Below are 19,741 nucleotides of genomic sequence, written 5' to 3'. Positions count from 1 at the left end.
TCTTTATAGTCAAACAAACTCATCATGAGTCATACAGCAAAACTGTAATTTTCGTATAGATGTCGCTGACGTTTAACACATTTCAGTTCTGCTCGGCCTTGCAAGTGATTTTTTGCACAAGTATGGAAATTTCATTATTGGAAACAAATGAGAATGATTAAATAAAATACGATTATGAATTCTCCGCTAAACAGCTGGAATGAAATAAAAAAAAATCACACACCAACACGCATTCAAAATCTGTTCAAAGCAATTAGAGCTAAAAGTTCCGCTGAGGAAAAAAGCACACACCAAAATGGCTGGTCTCGATATCTTTTATATTTCCCGCGATGGCAAAAATTCCTTTTCCTCTGATAATGGCATTTTTCGCTCATCAAAAGGAAATGGGCAAGAGAAATTGGGTGCGAAAAAAAGGGTCCAGTCTCGCTTCATGCTGTCAATTCAATTTCTTCTCCAGCCCAGAACCCGCCCAATCGGTCCCTGGCGATGCTGGGAAAATAATCGTAAAAAGGATTTCCCATTCGGATGCCTTTGAACCTCCAGCGAGTGGCAATCATGGTACCATGGGCGTGAGTCCTTTGTGTTTTTAGCACTTTCACATTGTAAAACGATCTAGTTTTAATTGGAGCAAAATAGCCGTTTGTAAGCCGGATGCCACGAAGACAAACGAACGGACGATACAATGAAAAAAAAAAAGCTTCAAGAACAACAAACAGCAAACATTTTTTGCAGCCGCAGCCAACAAACAGGCAAAAATCGTTAACGCCCCATTACAAGCTGGCATTCACTACAAATAGCCCGCTTTTTCCCGGGGACCTGCTCGCTGCAGAATATTTCGGGTGCCTAATTAATGCCGATAAACATCAAACAACGGTTGTTGATAGTGACCGAAGCATAAGCGCTTGTACGGCAGCACACTGCGTTGCATCCACTGCAGAATTGGGGTGATGAGCAGAATGTTTAACCGTCACCGCGCTTCATTTGCCGTTCTGCTTTTGTGAACCGATATTGGGAAACCCGTCATTACAGAGACGGCTACCCGCTTGTATGTGCTACAGACCGGGTAGGATCCATGCCCGTTGCCGGCCCCCAAAACAACGTGTGGTATCTCATTAGGTTCATAATAATTGAAACAAATTCAATTTCATTCTCACCCGATAATCGATTGATCCGAAGCGCAATTATTGGAAACACATTACACAGCAGCTGTATAAATATTTAAATGAGGATTAACACCAATGGTGCATGCGTTTCATTCCACGGTACGGAAGTACCACGACTGAGAGTAATCTAAGTTTAATTTACATTAGCCAGCTGATCTGCCTTAGCAGATAGATCAGGCTCACCAAGTTTTGTATTAATAACGCAATTCAAAATGGCATATCGTTCAGAACGGTCAAAACATTTTCATATTGCGACGATCTATAAACGTTAGCGTTCCGAAATATGTTTTCATTTTTAACAATCAACAATCATATGCGAAACATTTATTCGACAACTGGATGCAGACATATAAATTTATAGCATGCTTTGCCAAGCATTAAAAGCGCCATCTTTTAGTGAGTAGGGTAAGCCAGACTAATGGCTAGTCAGTCATTGATTAAAAATTCTATATTGAAGGCAATTTTAATGTCTTCTTAAGTGTATAGAAATTTTGATGTTTTGGATCAAAAATAAAACAACAAATAACGTTTCGAATAATACTTTTCATAATTTCAATAAAATTAAATTATTCCTTCAGCCAAACGTCATCTAACCTTTAACGTACATATCCGAATGGTATCCCACCGTCCAACACTGACGTTTTGTTTTTTAACCAAAGATTGTTGTTGTGAAACACCGAAAACGGACCGGAAAAAATGTCTTTTCCCGATAAAGAGGCTCGTGAAAAGTGCTGGAAAGGTCGAGACGAATATTGGGCCTGTCTGGATAAGCACGCACCCGACTACCAATGTACATCGCAAGCACCAGAACCTAAAGAATGCATCCAGCTACGAAAACTGTACCAGCAATCCTGCCCTGCCCAGTGGGTGAAGCATTTCGATCGGAAGCGAACCTACGACCAGTTTAAGCAAAAAATGGCCAAAGGTTACGAACCACTCAACGAAACAAAATAATGATGCTCAGCTGTTGCATCACCTGTACAATATAGACATTTCGAGTAAGACACTACGTTTCTTTCGCTGAGCAGTACTAATGTTAGGGGAACGCTTTGAATTAGTGGACGTGTAGAAAATAAAACAATCGTGTATTTGTTTGTTACCACGTGAATCTTGGGTTTCGTTCTTCTATCGACACTATGTACCGGCCTGGTATCATGACCAGTCCAAGGATCCGTTCTTCTCCTCCTATCTCGGTAAATTCGCTCGTCGCCTGTAGCACAACGTTGGCATCTGCGTCGGTGCAAACGAAATAACCACTCAGTATCCGGCCATCCGTCATTTTGATTCGAAACAATCGATTTAGCCACATTTTCAGTGTTTGTCGTTTGTTCTCTTTCACATACTCCTGTAAATGGTAATCAAATCGTACGAAATCTAGTTCACCATCTAATTTGTAGCTATCTTACCTCATCAATGTCTGAGCTACTGTCCGTGTCATGGACCCACGATTCCTTTTGTTGAATGTCCATTTGGGCAAACGCTTGATTCAGAACCTGTTGGTATTTCTAAAAGATGCTTCATAAGTATCCAAATGAAACACTGATACTTGCTAACATACGGCCTTTGTTGTATCCGAAGCGGAAGCACTGTCCGAGCCCTCCATCCCTGAAACAGGATTCGCCTGGTTTTCCTGTAAAGAGAGTCCATAGTTAACTCATAGCATTAGTATTCACAATCTTAGTTTCAAACGCTTCAGCGGATGCACTTTTAAAACGAAAATTGAAGCAGAAACCTAATTGTTTACCTTATCCGACTGCTTCATTTTTTTGTTTATTTTCTGTGGGGTGCCGTTTGACAGTTTGATTATTTTATCATTTTCATCGGGGTATTTCGAGTAGCGTTAATTCGAGCTGTTTCAAAAATTCTACAAGCAAAAAAATTTGGACCGTTTGTTGTCCAGTCTCGCTTTGTAAATATAACATGGTTTTTTTATGCATTTATTATCTCGTCTCAATATTCGGTTGACACGTAGGCACGAGTCAAACTAAATAAAAATGAAAAACAAATCGTCCAATAATAGTACGCACCACTTGTATTAGGTAGCTTCAAATGCTCCTTCAATGGTATTATTTCGACCGACAAACTATGAATCGACACTATTGGTCAAACGGGTGGTGCTGATCTTTTTCTTCGTTTGAACAGCCAGGCCGTATCGATTTATTTTTCCACGTAGCCGGATAGTCAGTCCATGCTCCGGGGGAAAGATTCGAATAGGATATTGTCTTAAAATTAATTCTTTTGTCTCATTTTTCACATATTTCATTTGTTTTCCATTCAAAATATACAAAGATAGCTTAACCTCTGCTTAATAACAGTGATTAAACCAAAGGGAGATGAAGATAGAAAATCGAAATAAAGGAAAAATTGGGAGGGAAAATGTGAAAGACACAATAATTGGGAAGAATGGATACGAAGAAGGCGACGGAAAGCGGAAGTTGCAACGGACGAGCTAAAATTAAACAAGTAGGCAACATTACTAAACAAAACTCGCACACGCACATTGCTGCACGGTTTCGGTTCTGTCGTGTGGGACCTCTTTTTTATTCCGCCCGTGGGTTTTGAATTTGAAAAATAATCTTACGCGCACTTTTTTTTTCATTACCAATGAACGAAATAAGATATGTTATTTATTTCTGTACTTTACACTAAAACAATCATATCATTTGCTTAAAATAAACAAACTTTACACAGGGAATGGAAAAAAAAATATCGCATTTGTCCACGGTTTCACGAAGGAAGCTAACCGTCACAAAATTATTTCGCCGTCTCCTTACCACTGTAATCCAGCGATCTATTGAAGTTGTGTGGGAACGACCATTGCAGCTGATCGGTGCGAATATTAACCCGCTCCTACTGCAACACTTAGCAAAACAAAAGTTAGACAAACGAATAGGCACAAAGAAGTTCTGAAATCTGTCGTCCACTGTTGCCGGAAGCTGACTAACAACGGTAGCGCTACCGGTGCGCTGGGCTTTCAGACACTCTGTATGGGTTTCGAGTCCGCGCGGCTGGCGGAAATCTTCAACGATGACCGGCAGGGCAACCTCATCTGGAACTTGCTATTTGGCACCGAAAGGCAGTAGGTCTCGCTGGGACGGGTGTCGTACAGGGCCCGTTCGATAACGCCCAGCGCCGAGCTCGTGAGCACATCCGCACTATACTGCGTCGGTACACCTTCCTCGTCCGAGATAGCTATTGTAGACCAGGCATTATAGACATTATAGTTAGTTGTAGAATTCACTCTCGCCATTCACAGTTGAAACTTACTGTACGGAACCGGAGCCTTAAACAACGACTCCGCCGGAACACCCCGCGAGTCCAGCGTCACCACGTTCACACCATATGGCTTAAGCTCTTTGCGTAGCGCGTCGGCACATCCCTGGACAGCATTACGTGTGGCCATAAACACGGTCAACCCATCGTCATCGTTACCGGAACCGAGCAGAATCAACCGACCACGAGTGGGTCGCAGCAATCCGATAAAAGCACGTGCCGTCCGCAGACATCCCATGACGTTGTTCTTGAACATGTTTTCCCACTGCAACGAGTCCTGCGAATCGATGCGGCCACGATACACCGAGCCGGCCGTATTGATGACGGCCAGAATCCCGCGTTCACCCGCATTCAGATGGGCACCCATCGATTCGGCCGCCTCGCGCAGCACGTCTTCGCGCGTGACATCAATCTTCATCGGTACGACCGAACCACTGACCGGCGTGTCGGAGTTTTCGCGCATCTTCATCCAACCGCGCAGCAGCTTTGCTGGCAGGGACTCTACCGGGTCTTTCATGCCGGCGAACACCCGATGTCCTTTGCTGGCGAAGAATGTGCAGATCTGCAAAGAAACGGGCGCAAAGTTAGTGATTAGGTGGTATGGAAGCCAATGAAAAGTTCATTTAGTGGAAAGTAAATGTCCAAGCTATCCGATTGCTATCAGAGACAATAAAGCTCCAACTAACTGTACTATTTGTTCAATGTACCATGGCAGTGCATTAGAAAATAAATCTATTCAAAATTAAGTGAAAGATAAAGCGGACAATGTGTACTACGCTTGGGAGCCTTCGGACAATTCGTACGCTTTGATAAACACGGTACGAACAACAGCCAAGTAAAGCCAACATTGGATATAAAGTGATAAAAGTAGTTATCACCCTTAGTGGTAGGCAGAGAAAGTAATGATAGCTATAAGAGCTTTAGCTATAAGAGCTTCGAAACAAACCATTTGCATCTTTGCTCAGTGCAGACGTGAAGGACGCCTTGCTTACCTGCAGTCCCAGGGCGGTATCCGCACAGGTGATCAGTATCGAGCCTTTCTGCGTTCCGGTCGCATCATCTCTTGTTCCTCGCACCTTGCACAACAGATACAGTAGCAATGCGCCTGCTATCGAAAACAACGCTATCAGCTGGATCGTCAACACCAGAGCCGTTTGGACTTCCATATTGAGCTTCCAACGTACGACACCGAGCAAGTTTCTTCCGTTTTATCGCAGGAGATCCTCACGATCGAATCTGGAAAAATAAAGCATAGCACAAACAATTTGTGAAAATAAGCACTTTTTACTAGTTCACGTTAATACGGCATGACAATAACGTCACACACCGGCTGATGAATGTGCACGATGGATATTACTGCAAGGCATGGTTTCATAATTGATCTATTCGCTGAGGCCTCCAGCACCCCAAACAGCGGGCAGCGCGAAGGCAAAATTATTGGACTATTTTATTTTCTTTTCAGCGGCGCAAGCTTTATGATCGGCATGGAATATATTTCCATTTTGTTTTCCACTTTTCGGCACTCAACTCGCATTGGTCCCTCGTCGACTTATCGAGCGTTTAACAGCTGGGGCGGAATAGAAAGCGAAAGTCGTACATATACATATACAGGTGCGAATCGGTGCTCGATCGTAACAAACTTGAAGATGCATCACAAACCAATCACTTGTGTAATACCATTTTTTGGACCTTTCCTTCAAACCGTCTTATTTACGTCTTATCACAGCCAAACTTCATTGTGTCTTTGGTTCCGTCTTTGCAATGCATTCGATGCGAACGGGCGAAAACAACAGAAAAGGCACTGCTTCAAATCGAGAAACAGTCAAACTATTAATAAACCCTCGTTGATGATCATCTTCTCCGGCGTAGTGTGGTTGTATCGAACCGATCGATGGCAACATCTCACGCAAATGCACCTAATGTGGCCCGGTGTTTGGAGTGGTTTGAATATCTAATTATTTGCTACACTGCTTGTGCAACTCGCATTATTCGATCTCGCCCGCTGTTGTCTACCGGTGCGCTTTGAGTTTCTGCTGCAGGCTTATTGCATAACGGAAAACAAACATGCTGTCATTACTATTCCCCACAGTCGTATATATTAAACGTTATTTTTTTTATTATCTTAACTATACATACAAAATAAACACTATCTTTTATGGTTGAAACGCTCAAAATATAACGGGTGGAATATTTTCCAAACGGTCGAACATAAACGAACAGCATTCGTAATGAAGTTGTTTCAACGCAGGCTTCTTCGGGTGATTTATTGCACGGTGTGATGCACCATTTCCAGAAATGTACTGTATTATTCAGGGTATCTTCATGTAACGACTTCACTTGATGTATTTTTCAACAGTGAATTGATTGGTATAAACAACATATTCATAACGCGAACTGAACAGTGTTATTTAAAGAGAAATACAATTCTTCTACCACCAAATCATTCTTATTGTTAGAAGAATAAGACAGTGATATCCGTTTCCTGGTGAGATGTCCAAGACGATCAAGTGAAATTGACTAAAAATCCTGTTTCGTAAAAAAAAAGCAACACGCTACATAGCCCCCATTCGGATGAAACTGATCGCGATCAGAATATTCCATCAATACAATGGATCATTAGCTGATTCCGTTTGCGGCAAAGCGACACTAATGCCAGGAACTGCCTTTTCAAATGTGGCCAACCGACCCCCAACCACAGTCTGGTGTCTCCTCATCCAGAACATCTCAGCCCCACCACAACGCACGACAGTTGTTTGTGAGTTAATCCGAATCACATTTGATATTCTGCGTCGCTGTCGTTTCCTTGTCCTCGATAGCTTTTTTATATTATTATTCTGCTTGGTCCACTGAGCGTTTTGGAAGCGTTTGTCGAGTCGATAGTATGAAATCATCCACAGCCACTGTCAAGGTCACGAACGGTACGCGAAGGTGTGGCTTCCCACCGGAGATTCAATGCCCGCCATTGTGTTGTGGCCCACCGGAAGATGGATGTCTATTAGCATTTCCAGATGGGAATCGACAATATCAACCGTAAAAGCTGCTTACTCAAGCACTTTAATATCACGTGGAATGTTTTGCCTTGCATCGATTTGTTCGTATCCAATCTCGCATGTTCTGTTCGAAAGTAAAGGGCATTATTTCCATTCTCCCACCGTAAACTCTTTAATTGCAAATTGAATGGAGTTCGTTGCACATATTGGTTTGATAAATACACTTGTTGTCGGAATGATTTACCAAAGTTGTGGTGAAAATGCATTGCAGAGCGATTGTTCGTCTAATGAAGGGGACTCAACTCCTTTGAGCTTAGTACAGACTGATTACGTCGTGATTTGTTTGCATCAAGTAAAACATTCACGATTAATAAAATTGTAGTTAGCTTAGTTTTGTCGGTATCTTCCTGAAATAGAAATAATTGTTTAGAGGAGATACATACGACAATTCGCCAGGGTGTGCACGTACGATCCTCCAGTAATAACCTAGTTCCCGAACACATCCCACCGATAGCGACAGAGTGCTGTCTAGCATTCCGTTTATTCCCCTTACAACTGGGCAATGTTTACAATGGTGATCACGCAGGTGACCGAGGTTGTTTCGCTTCATTGTGGCAACCTCCTAAGCTTCAGCCCCAGTTAAACGCAACTAGGCATTCCATCATTAGCCTTTATACCGCGTACCGAGGTTGTGTTCGAACACGAACAAATATGCAGTTATACAAAGTTCATTCGGCCACAGGCACGCAGTCGGTTGATGGTACTTAATACTTGACCAACTAGCGCAGGCCACGGACATGGAGTTTATCGTACGAACTAACGGATCGGTACAGCAAACCTCTTATGGAATGATTCCAGCTCTTGACCATCACACGACTGACCGAATCGTAACATGGACCAAATAACCTAACATTTAGAAGCAGTCAAACATCGGAAACTGAAGACGTATTGCAGCCGCACATTTCCCGCATTGGTTCATCTACTTGGGCATACTAGCTTAATAGTGCTGGAATATCTTGTTTTGCGGGCTTAAATTAAAAGACGAGCAAGCAAACGCTCAAGAATGGCCCCATATGGGTCATCAGTGGTGCCTCGAGTCGTAGATCGCATATTTTGCTGACGCAAACATGTGTACTCAGTCCAAGGGTGTGGCACGCGGCGTCACTGCTCGGGTTACCGGTGTGACTTTTTTCCAAGCTAACTTTCCCCTTCCCACTGCCATAATGGTTCCACATCCATGCTCTGCAAATATGGCATTCGTATGGGTGCGATCATCTGTCGATCAATAAACCTCGGCCTTTGCGGATCTTACAAACATCTGCGTCGCTGAAGGAATGTGATAAATTGCTTTGCACAATGATGTCAAATGGATGGGACCGATGATCGCAAAAGCAACAAAGTGAAGGGATTGACTTGCCGCTTCATTGGAGGTATCGTAATTTATACAGCAATCAAGACTCGAAGGAAAAGCACAACCCAGAGTTGTGGTTTATAGCCAACCTTATACATTTAAACATACACCCATCGCCAAACCTACAGTTACACATCTGTAATCAACTCACGGTATCAATAGTTATTTCGACAACATTTATGGTTCTCTAAGAATTCGTCACATTTATATTGCGATTTCCCCCAATTCACGGTTAATGGTTTTATAAAAAATTTTCAACCATTTTATGGTCCGTCCTTTTGCCCCATTCATTGACCAAGTCCTTGTTGAAAAGTGCTCATTGGAACCATAAATTGCTTGCGAACCTAACAGTACTACGTCCTACCCAACCCGAGTTATGGGAGATACGCTTGCATGAACTGTTCCCTTTCAAGGTTTGGCTGTTGGGCATTTCTTCGCGTCCCAAAAGCCCATCTACCCAGTTCATCGAAGTGTTAAATGTGCACGCTCGACTTATGTCCTTGGAATGATTGCTGTCATGTGACGAAGTTTAAGTGCGTCTTCTATCACACAAAAACAATGTAAATGAGCGAAAAACAAACGTTTTCTATTAAATGGTTGGGAGAGCAAACGATATTCGATACTTTTTACACATCTTTTACATGACGTGAATTTTTCTCAGCAGCATTTTATCTCCAGGAAACCACCATTTAATAATAATATCCGTAAAAACAATTAAATAATTCCACTCTCGGCATACATTAAGGATCGAAAGATACTTTATTTATGAGCACTAGAATATACGTACACCCACAGAGACCCTCACCTAAGCCCTTATCTAAGCTATCTGTCCAACAGTGAATACACATGACCGTGGCACGATTAGATAGCTCACCCATCGGTACCCAAATCAAAGCTGATCGCTGTAGTGTCGTTGGCCGGAGAGTCCGCGCAGCCTGTCAGCAGCTTGTTCAGCGGTCAAATCACGTTGCGATTGACAGAGCAACTCGAAACCCACCATAAACTTTCGCACCGTGGCCGATCGAAGCAAAGGTGGAAGGTAAATTGCATGCAGGGTCCAATGTTGGTCACTTGTTGCACCACTCGCTAGCTCTGCCGTGGGTGCTCCATGCCAACCCATGCTGTACGGAAACGAACACTTGAAGAGATTGTCATATTTGATGGTCAGCTGCTTGATCACGATCGCTAGACTGTTGATCTGGGACACTGTTAGATCTGAGATACGCTTGTTACGATTCCGTGAAATCAGCATTGTCTCAAATGGCCATACTGCCCAGAACGGAACCACCACTAGCCAGTCTGGATTTTCGATGACAATACGCTCCTGAAAAGCGCCAAAAAATTTGCAATTTGTATTACGATATTATCATTAAAGGCAGCATTACAACGCGTTCATTTACCCCTTTAACCAATTCTTGCTTCACGTAATCATCGAGCAAAGGTGTTCCGTGTTTGGCGTAGTATTGCCGCAACATATCATCTTTAATCTTCGGTTCATTCGGTAAGAACGAGCAAGCCCAAATCTGGCAGTGCGGATGCGGGTTTGAACATCCCATTGTGGCGCCTTTGTTTTCGAAAATCTGCACCCAGCAGTAACGCTGCGCTAGCGTTCGATATTCCGCGATCCAAGCATCAATAATATTACGAATCTCCTTTGGCGTCATCAGCGGGAGTGTTTTGTTCGATTTCGGATGAAAGCACATCACCCTGCAGGTACCCTGTGCCGGTGCTATCTGGAACAGTGGATCATCACTCGCTGGTGGTTCCGGCACCTGCTCCAACAGGGCCGGAAAATCGTTCGTAAACACGAACGTCGACTCGTAAATGGGATTTTTCTTGCACAACAAAACAATATCAGTATCAGTATCGATCGTACGACGAGAAGGCTCAAGGGCCTTAAGTCAATGTGACCTTGAGATGCACACTTACGACTCCATTGGGACGGGTCACCCCCGGACAAAGTGGATTAGCTGGGTCGAACTCGGGTAGATCATCGGACTGCTGTTGTTCCTCTTGTCCGGACCAGGGCCGTTTCATGCGATGAGGACTCACCAGTACCCACTGACCGTTCAGTGGATTGTAACGCCGGTGTTGATGATCCGTTGGATCGAACATTTCACTGCAAAACTAAGCGATGAACTAACAGCCAGCGATAATGGAGTACTGATTGAGGGCATAATATTGGCCAATGTGAGCTAAACTAGTAGCAACAACCCGCAAAACAGATAAGCGTTGACATTTTGATAAGCTCCGATGTAAACAACAGCTGGAGGGGTCTATTACGAACTGATTGTAAAGCATTTCTGATCGTACTTATTTTATGATCGTTTGAAAGCTTGTTTACGTATCCTTTCTAATAACTGTTTTTCGCTTTGTTTTATATAAACACACTTTCCAACCAACCATTTCAATAGCATTTTAGGCTGCCATATATTTTTGATTCTGAAAAATTCATTCTAATTACAACCACAAATCCGTTTCGTTCAGTTCCGAATAGCCACCAGTGTTACCAATCGTTAAGCTGCATATACACTACTGCAACCAAGTGAATGATCACGATTGTTTTAAACGTTACTATTAGCTAAATGACTAACAAACCGCCATATTCACTACTATCTAGGCACAACTATCACATAGTAGTGTTTTGAATCAAAAACCGTTTCGGGGAACATACGTTTGCCCTCTAATTAGTATTGCCGCTCATGATCGCCAGATAGCACCTTTTCAACCAGAAATGTTCAACTTTTTGTTACGATACCGTTCTTTCACTGCGAAAGGAAACAGTTTTCTACGCCATATACCGCTAGGTCAGGTGAGGAATAGTTGATGAACGTTGCCTAACTGGTCATCCCACAGCTGGGCGCACTAAAATCAAGTGGAAGATAAAATGCTGCCGGCTCCAGCGAACCTTAACAAAACAAGCCACACACGCTCAGCAAAGATAGGCAGTTTGGCGGAAATTAAGCAGCTTCGCTTGTGATGTAATATATTTCTCCCATTGCCTGCACACCTTAAGACTGTGTGACGCTATTTCGGTATCGTTCGGCGGTCAGTTTCTCGGCGATTTCTTTCACCCTCTCGTACGTTTCCCGTAGAGGTTCTGCTGCAAAAGGTTACCTCCAGCAAGCAAGTCAACGACACCGGGTGTGTGAATGGAATTTCCCGATCGCGAGATATCCGGTAATGAGCATGGTAGATTAAAGATTTCCCCAGTCTGTTAATTGATTTTTGATGAATGAAACTTACATATTCATGTGAGGAGAAGGAAAAGAACAACAAGGAAAAAGAGTAACCTGTGGTACACCAAATAGTGATACATGGCGATAATAATTTAGCAAATTTTCTTCCTTCGCACTCGAAGCTTGGAACAGACAAACAAATCAGAATTTCACAAAGTCTCCACTGACGACTTCGTTCGGTGGTGTAATAGAGGCACGCGAGTCAGCAAAACAAAACGCAGGAAGGGTGCACAATAGTAACCGTGGCCAATGCTAATCGTTAATCGCCCTGCCGATGCATTCCACTGCATTAGCGCAATGCACCGTTCTCCTCGCACAAAAGCTTGCAGGGACAATAGCTAGCACTGCACGGTTTCGTCCGAGAGTCACCGAGCCAGCCAGGTCTTTGTGCACGTACTGTAAGAAAGCTTTCATTTTTATTCACTTTTTACGGTTACGATCCTGTCCATTGCAGTGTGTAACGAGGTTCATGTACGAGTTATCCGTTCATACACGACGTAGCAAATCGATTGATCTATTTCGGAGCCACGTGTTATCACATAGCTTTTTGCCGGTTTTCTTTTCGCGTTCGCTCAGATGTTGTGGGCAGCAACACCAAAAAAAAAAACAAAAATGCCAAACAAATGGTAACACTACCCCAATGCTTGCAATTGATGTTTTCGGTGTCGTAAGCAGTCCACAGGTGGAAACTCGATAGGTCATCGTCACTTTGGCCAGCGCTTTGAATGTGCTTCGGTAGTCGCGATGCCACCGCACGGCTCGGTTGTGCAATGGCGGCATAAAAGTGGTCGCGAGAAAGCGTCCGACGTTGCTTATGCTGATGGAAGGGATGTAACAATACACGTTCGTTCGCCTCTTCCACGCGAAGTGCAAAGATCGATAGCCGGATTGTCATGCGTATGCCGCAGATGATAGGTTTTACAGGCCCCCGTAGCGATAATAATGAAAACTCTCGATGAACCCACGGGTGAGCATAGTTTAATTTCCACCGCTCGGTATACAACATTAACTATAAACAATTCACGCGACAGCAACTGTGCGGATCTTTCGACGCGATCGAACGGAAAATTATTCGATGCACATATGATGGTGCGATTTCTCTTTCCGACTTTGGGCTAGCGTATGCCGCGTTGCAAGCCGAAGGCCAAAGGAAAAACCACCCAACCATCTTCACGGCTTCACGGTACACCCGCTCGTCGTCCTGAGTGGTGAGTGAATTTAATTAGTGTTATTAAATTCAGTGAAACTGTAATATTTGTGCAAACCGTTTTCCTGCCGGCGGAAGCCAATCGAGAGGCGATCGGACAACATTGGAAGGAGCGTGGCATGTTTTTTTTGTTATTGTTTACCATTTTTGCTCTCGCCACTTTCGCAATCATCTGGCTGCGCGTACGCACCACGCTCCACGTACGCTAGTGTGTAAGAGGGTGACTTTTCCTGTGGCAAATCTTAAAGCACCCACCGGAGCTTGTTTATGGCACGTCCATCGAATCTCCGACGATCGATAAATGATCCTCAACATCATCCTCCACCAATCCATTCCGCTCGGACAGCAGCGTAATTGCACTGCCAAACGTGTGTGTGTGTGTGTAGAGGGTGACGAGGAGGGAGGTTACCTTCCGGTTACGTAAATATGATCATCATTTTCCTTTCGCCTAAGTTCGCCACCGTTCCCCTGCTAGTAGCCCTACGGTGCGTCGTATGTTTATTACCGACGTGAAACTATTTTTCCAGCTCCATTTTTCCGATCGGTTTTCGATTTTCTTTCTGCCCGAGGCTCATCTGGGTAATGTGAATATGTTCACGGTTGTCCGAACTTGTCGGTGGCCGGAAACTGGTGAAAAAGTGAAAGGTTTACATGCCAACAAAACAACAATGGTTGGTTAATCAAGATCTGATCTGGTCGCGGATAGAGTCGCGGCCAGTTTGACGGTTCATAAATTTCCTTCCTTTCGATCTGTCAACATTGAACGCCGCGAACCATCTTCTAAACCGCATTCCAGCGAGTTGTTTCCCATGAGAACGTGTTCATCATGGGAGGAAGGTGCTTTGTCACGCTTCAAGCCAACTAACGGCTGGAGACTTGTCCCATCTTGGACACGCTTATTCAGAACGTTCTCGTCTAAGCTGCCGGAGCTGATAATAGCTGCTTTTGTCACACAATACTCGTCGGACCAGTCTTGTTGATTGCAAAAAACATCCAAACATAAAGCAACGGCAACAACTGCCCCGTTCATAACCAGTCCTTCCGCCAAGGATATTCTGATAAAGGCCACTATGTAAGGCCATCGAAAGAAACGCACAGTAATTTAATACGGCTGGACACAGCTAGTCGGCATTCTTGACACGTCTTAGCGAAGGCCAACCGTATGCGGTGGCCTTTCGGGGAGCTAGTTCCTTCTTGAGCGTTTGCCAAGCGAACGTGAACCAAACAACGAAAACCGTTGATACGCGGAGGGGACAATCCGGTCAAAAGCGAAAGTCCCGCTCATCGAAACAAACGTTCTCCATACGATTAACCAGTGCCCACCATGTTGACAATATTGAGAGTAATATTTGGTAGTAGTATCACCGAATTGGGTACGCCTTTTGAAGGACCGAATAAACCACTTCGGACGATAAATAAGCAACCGGTTTCGCCTAAGTGTCTGTGCAGTGCATTACTACTCTCTGGTGACAATCAATACATTTAAACGAGGTTGCACCCTCATGTAAACACAACATTACGCAACTGATCGTGCCTTCGCACCGTCCTCCTGATCACCTTGTACCGATTTGTGCAGAAGGTAGAGCGGAAGATTCTAGCAGCAGATTTAAACGCCGATGCAAACGAGCATACACTAAGCACCTCGAACTTGAGTGAGCGCTGCTCGGACACAACCACTTGCCATTCAGACTGTGAACGTTTCTGAATGTGCTAACGAGGTACGATGCACCTTACCGGTGTCTTCAACCCTCCTCTAACGCTTCGTAACGTATCCTAACAATAGTCCACTGTTGGAGTGTCGTGTAACAAAGCAATTAGTCGATGCTGACTTCAAGGCACACGGCCATTATAACCATTATTTGAAGCACAGCTTAATAACTCCCTAATCCGAAGATCACGAAATTGGACCAGTTTGGAGCTCACACGTTCGGTGACTTTGTTCGCAGGGGATGGCTGTATGTGAACGGTATTGAAATAACCTAGAATGACGTGTCCAACATCGTGAGATCTTTATCAACGCATTATGCAATAGCGTTGTACAGTGAGGTAGGTGCTCTACAATATAGAAGAAATCAGATTAATATTTGGAGATCCAAGCTAGTTTCTAAATTGTAGTTCATTCTCGTTTACAAGAATAATACAAACAAACTTGACAATCGTTGACAGTAGCGTCTTGAAAAATAATTGTAGATAATGAATTCAATACGATAAAAAATGTGTAAGATTTATCCACTATTGCTAAGGGGAATTATTTTGTATAATTCTCTCCATAACCATTAACATGAAAGAGTTAGATGAAAAAATACAACTATCAAACGTTTCAATGGCCTGTTAAAAGGTACAACTGCTACCGGTTTCTATGCGCCAACCATACTGCATCTTAAGATAGTATCCATTACGTCGCTACTTTCATATCTTTCGCCAGTCAATCGCCACTTTCTAGGCAGGAAAGTATGGAGTTACACTAATTTTACAACCAAACACCATTCTGCTTCTCTGCTTCCTTCCCTAACGTAATATGGCCGTAATATTCCCTCTAAATATGGCTTAGCATCGTGTTCTTCAAATGTTTTCTGCGTAGCTTGGCAAACTAACAAAATGGTGATCGAAAAGCATGCAACAGAAAAAAAACACTATCTGTTTGTTATACGGCAAGCTCAACATTGATCGAATTGAGACCTAGATACAACTCCACGCTGCCTGAAGGAACGCGTTGCAGTTTTCCGCCGACGCCGAGCAGCTTGGAGCAACGTGAACCGGTGCAGTCCGACTACTGCGGTTAGAAACATACCTCGCTCTGTAGGGCGCCTGTTCGATCGCAATTAGTGTATGACCAAAGGAACTGAACCTACCAAGACCGCCCTTCATTGGGCTGGATCGGAGGAAGCGGAAGAAGGTACATGATTTATGATTATGGCTTTACAATCCGCAGACCGTAGTCTAAAACGGAGCTGGATGCATGCCATTTTGTAGAGGTGCACCGCGGGAAGATGATCGGTTTTCAATCACGCATAAGAACATGAAGCTTTGGACGTGAAGTGGGTTAGGTGGTTTTAGAGCTAGCTTTTTCCGTTTTGTTTCGTTTTATGTTAATGCGCACGCAGCAAAAGATACGGCCGAGAAAATTGGAACACTCATTCACAATCCAATTAGCAAGGGTTGGGTTCGAATTTGAAATTGAAACGAATGAAAAAAAAAACCGTCGGACATAAATTACTGCCTTCTGCAAACGATCGATACGATAGTAGATGTGTAGTTGTTTAAAAAAAAAACACGTCTGAGCTCATTTGTGACACATATCAGGCTTAGAAACATGCATTCCGTTCCCCAACGCTAGAGACGGACCCTCGAAACTGATAAGCACCACCGCAGCACCGCATCATGTTCACGTGTTTCAATCGATTATTGTGCGGTACCGTGCATATGAAATGAGGTGAAAATACCTTCATTTGTGGGTGTATTAAAAGTCACTGGGCAGTGAGTGTACCAGTCCAAATCGATATCACAAGCTGTTTCCTGAACCGCTTCCAAAACGATGAAAGTTTATTCCACATACCGTACAATGGCGTTAATCGATTGCCGTGACGATCATGATGTTTATCGCATGATTTTCACGATTGTTTCGACTACGATTATGATTTAGTTGTTGGAAGTGACCGTGTGATGATAATCGGCTTATCAATAAAACTAATGCAAATAGATGCTGGTTGTACGAGAAACTGTATATAACGTAGCTGTATTATAAAAAGCTGTTCTCTTTTGCCGATATTGGGGCAGATCATACTCTAAGTTAGAAAGCTTAAGCTTTTAACCTCTATCTGTCAAATAATAAGGTACCGGGCTGTATCATTCTGTACAGATTCGTAAAGGACATAGCATTTTGACATAAAGAATGACACAAGGGATCATTTTTGTGAAACTGCAATTTGAGAAAAGTCGATTAAAGTTTTGCAATTTAATTTTAATTTCAATTCATTTGAAATAATATGTAAGTCTGATTATTAAAATAATGTTTTTTCAGTTGCTTTCGTTAAAAAAAATTTTTTACATTTTTCGCACACGGAAAACATAGCCTAGCCTGGCTCAGACCAGCTAGCAAAATTCTTTGTAATGACTTTTGTCGAGCTTGAATTAGCTGCTTTCATTGGGAAACCAATCTAATTCTTCTTTCTTAGGCTTAACTTAGCTTGCCATTTGTATGGCGAGCTGTTAGCGGATAAGCCTGGAAACGTCAAAACTCATACAAAAAAACTGGTTTAGAGTATGATTCCGGCCATTAATGGAATATCGTGACAGTCTGGAGTAACCGAACAGATCACATTGATTAATCTTGAAGTGTACGATTACCCGTCAAATTTACATTTCATCATTTCATTCAAATTTATTTCATCTTTATATTTCCAATCGATCTAGCCGTGCGCAGATATTAAAAATAAATTAGATAATAATAGATGCAGACTTGGTGTTAACTGGAAACTCTGCTATCAAACATTTCGTTAACTATTGTAATCAAGCAATTTTAGATGTCTACAACCTATGTTCCCCTTTTAGCTAGCTTATTCAATACCATGTACGAAGTAATAGCGAGGTAATGTTAAACATAAACCATAACCTCCATTCATCCATGCAATATAATGTACACCAATAAATGATATTATTCTAGTTGTAGAAATTACAATCGCTTGATATGTTCTACTATTCGTTTGTCATTTGTCACTTTCGAACACCAATTCTGACACGAAGAAGTATATTACAAAAAATAAAACCATTAAGTGTTGTTGGCTCCGGTTATTCATAGTTTCTGATAAGACCATAATTCAACATAAAAATGTAACATTCAAATAAATAGTGGATAGTAATTCAGACATAACATCAACTATTCAATCTTCAAAATCATGTTTTAAATTATAAGGTGTTTTGTTTTTAAATGTTTGAAACGATCGACATGCTAATCGGGTAATATTGAAAGCATTAATATTGATACAAAGTAATACAAGCTAATCAAATATCTACTCCCATCATTTTTCGTGTATACGTTTCCAGCAAAAGTAGCTCACAATACTGGTGATCTTTGAAATTAACGCATCACAACCACGCTATAGATCGCGTCATCTTTCCCGACAATGACCGCCAGCAGAAGAGGAGAGAAATTTGGTCTTCAAACATATGTTTACCGTTGCTCGCTTCTCTGTTCCATTCAGACAGCCTATAACAGCCCATCAACGAAAATGTACTGCCCAACCAATCGACAATCCATTCACGTATAGCGGTACACACCCCGACCAAAGAAGGCGCATCTTCACCCATAAGATCACGTCTTATTTGTTTACACTAAGTGCCCCAGCGCGGGTAGAAGGTTCATTGTCCAGTCAGTTCACAGCTTTCCTCGCTCTCCGACCACCTTCAGATTGTGCACAAATGGTGCCCTGAGTTGCAGCCATTTAACGCTAAGTTTAATACATGAAGTTGCCGGTGGGCTCTCTCGAATTCGGCACACCGAAAGGAACGTGAAAACGTCGTCGCACAGAACAGGTTCAGCGCGCAAAACGAGGACACCGAAGGCGGCATTTCGATGACCACGATCCGGCACCTTCGACAACTTTCACAAAACAAACCCCCGCTACAGCCGGGGATTGTATTTCCGCGGATTAGGAGGGGGGGTCGTGTTTTACATAAACACACGCAAGGGGTTGATTTTTCGGGGCAATGGCGCATACCGTCTACATGCAGGATGTATCGCTATATGCTGACCTTGCACTGACTGCTTCATACACTAGCCAGTGCCGACGGTTGGACACAGTTTTACCTCCAAACATCTCATTTCGAACGGTACCATTTATGTAGTGAGTAATTTAAAGGCATACATCATTCGCGACGTGCAGACTACTTCCAACACGAAGTGTGAGAATTTCGACAATAGCTACCTTTAAATTACACCATTTTTTGTTCGCAAAGTTGCAGAATGTTTGCTAGAACTTTTAGCGACGGTTGAGGGGATTTTTGGATGTACCCTTGTCGTACGGAAAAAAGAGCTAACTGCTCGGAAAGGAAACAGCGAATGGCGTTTAGTGGTATTTAATTGCACTAGTGAACGGGTTGTCTTGCGGTTCGCGTGTCCCAATACTATCCAATTCAATCCAATTCACCTGACGGGCTTGACTCCCTCTCGCCGACGCCTGATCCTCGGTCCACTTACCCCACGAATGCAATCACGGTGCAATTTATGCCCGCCCTCCGCCCGTCCGCACGGGTCCAATCAAAAGATTCGACCATCTAGAGAGAAAAAGCGGGATGGCAGTAGATACAGCCGCCCAAGAAACAGTTACAAACCTTAGCGAGCTGGTGACCACAGCCCGATTGAAGCCATGGGACACTGCGGAACGGCCACCCGATGGACGTTTCGCATCACTGAGTTTGAAGTAAATTGTTCCTTGGTACGTGTACCCTTCTTACCCGCG

At 43.2% G+C, this 19,741-nt stretch overlaps 4 protein-coding genes across 4 annotated transcripts; 1 reads left to right on the top strand and 3 right to left on the bottom strand.

Moving 5' to 3' along the window:
* The first annotated feature begins 1,859 nt into the window (after positions 1 to 1,859).
* LOC128708181 (cytochrome c oxidase assembly factor 6 homolog) lies at positions 1,860 to 2,117 on the top strand. The gene has a single exon (XM_053803142.1). It carries the CDS (start codon positions 1,860 to 1,862, stop codon positions 2,115 to 2,117), a length of 258 nt encoding a protein of 85 aa, XP_053659117.1.
* A 142-nt stretch (positions 2,118 to 2,259) lies between these two features.
* Positions 2,260 to 2,925, bottom strand: LOC128707850 (N-alpha-acetyltransferase 38, NatC auxiliary subunit). Its single transcript, XM_053802809.1, has 4 exons — positions 2,908 to 2,925; positions 2,722 to 2,793; positions 2,570 to 2,668; positions 2,260 to 2,508 (listed from the first exon to the last, which is right to left on the bottom strand). The coding sequence occupies exons 1-4, from the start codon at positions 2,923 to 2,925 to the stop codon at positions 2,260 to 2,262; spliced, it is 438 nt and encodes a 145-aa protein (XP_053658784.1).
* A 1,089-nt stretch (positions 2,926 to 4,014) lies between these two features.
* On the bottom strand, positions 4,015 to 5,602 carry LOC128707405 (retinol dehydrogenase 5). Its single transcript, XM_053802358.1, has 3 exons — positions 5,429 to 5,602; positions 4,431 to 4,998; positions 4,015 to 4,355 (listed from the first exon to the last, which is right to left on the bottom strand). The coding sequence occupies exons 1-3, from the start codon at positions 5,600 to 5,602 to the stop codon at positions 4,138 to 4,140; spliced, it is 960 nt and encodes a 319-aa protein (XP_053658333.1). The 3' UTR covers positions 4,015 to 4,137.
* Positions 5,603 to 9,726: 4,124 nt separating this feature from the next.
* LOC128719946 (probable galactose-1-phosphate uridylyltransferase) lies at positions 9,727 to 10,952 on the bottom strand. Its single transcript, XM_053813589.1, has 3 exons — positions 10,767 to 10,952; positions 10,238 to 10,672; positions 9,727 to 10,161 (listed from the first exon to the last, which is right to left on the bottom strand). The coding sequence occupies exons 1-3, from the start codon at positions 10,950 to 10,952 to the stop codon at positions 9,727 to 9,729; spliced, it is 1,056 nt and encodes a 351-aa protein (XP_053669564.1).
* Positions 10,953 to 19,741: the final 8,789 nt, after the last annotated feature.

Source organism: Anopheles marshallii, chromosome 2 (assembly GCF_943734725.1).
Source record: "Anopheles marshallii chromosome 2, idAnoMarsDA_429_01, whole genome shotgun sequence".
Classification (NCBI taxonomy): Eukaryota; Metazoa; Arthropoda; class Insecta; order Diptera; family Culicidae; genus Anopheles; species Anopheles marshallii.
This window is presented reverse-complemented; position numbering and strand designations above follow the sequence as displayed.

Bases quoted from the DNA above. Each gene is read 5' to 3' on its own strand.
- LOC128707850 (XM_053802809.1), bottom strand. The intron at 2,669-2,721 runs GTATGTTAGCAA...AGCATCTTTTAG, and splicing joins CTTCGGATACAACAAAGGCC to AAATACCAACAGGTTCTGAA. The intron at 2,509-2,569 runs GTAAGATAGCTA...TACCATTTACAG, and splicing joins GTAGCTCAGACATTGATGAG to GAGTATGTGAAAGAGAACAA.
- LOC128707405 (XM_053802358.1), bottom strand. From the start codon at position 5,602: ATGGAAGTCCAAACGGCTCTGGTGTTGACGATCCAGCTGATAGCGTTG. The intron at 4,999-5,428 runs GTAAGCAAGGCG...GTTTCTTTGCAG, and splicing joins ATACCGCCCTGGGACTGCAG to ATCTGCACATTCTTCGCCAG. The intron at 4,356-4,430 runs GTAAGTTTCAAC...GGTCTACAATAG, and splicing joins TAAGGCTCCGGTTCCGTACA to CTATCTCGGACGAGGAAGGT.
- LOC128708181 (XM_053803142.1), top strand. From the start codon at position 1,860: ATGTCTTTTCCCGATAAAGAGGCTCGTGAAAAGTGCTGGAAAGGTCGA.
- LOC128719946 (XM_053813589.1), bottom strand. From the start codon at position 10,952: ATGTTCGATCCAACGGATCATCAACACCGGCGTTACAATCCACTGAAC. The intron at 10,673-10,766 runs GTAAGTGTGCAT...TTGTTGTGCAAG, and splicing joins TGACCCGTCCCAATGGAGTC to AAAAATCCCATTTACGAGTC. The intron at 10,162-10,237 runs GTAAATGAACGC...GGCGCTTTTCAG, and splicing joins AGCAAGAATTGGTTAAAGGG to GAGCGTATTGTCATCGAAAA.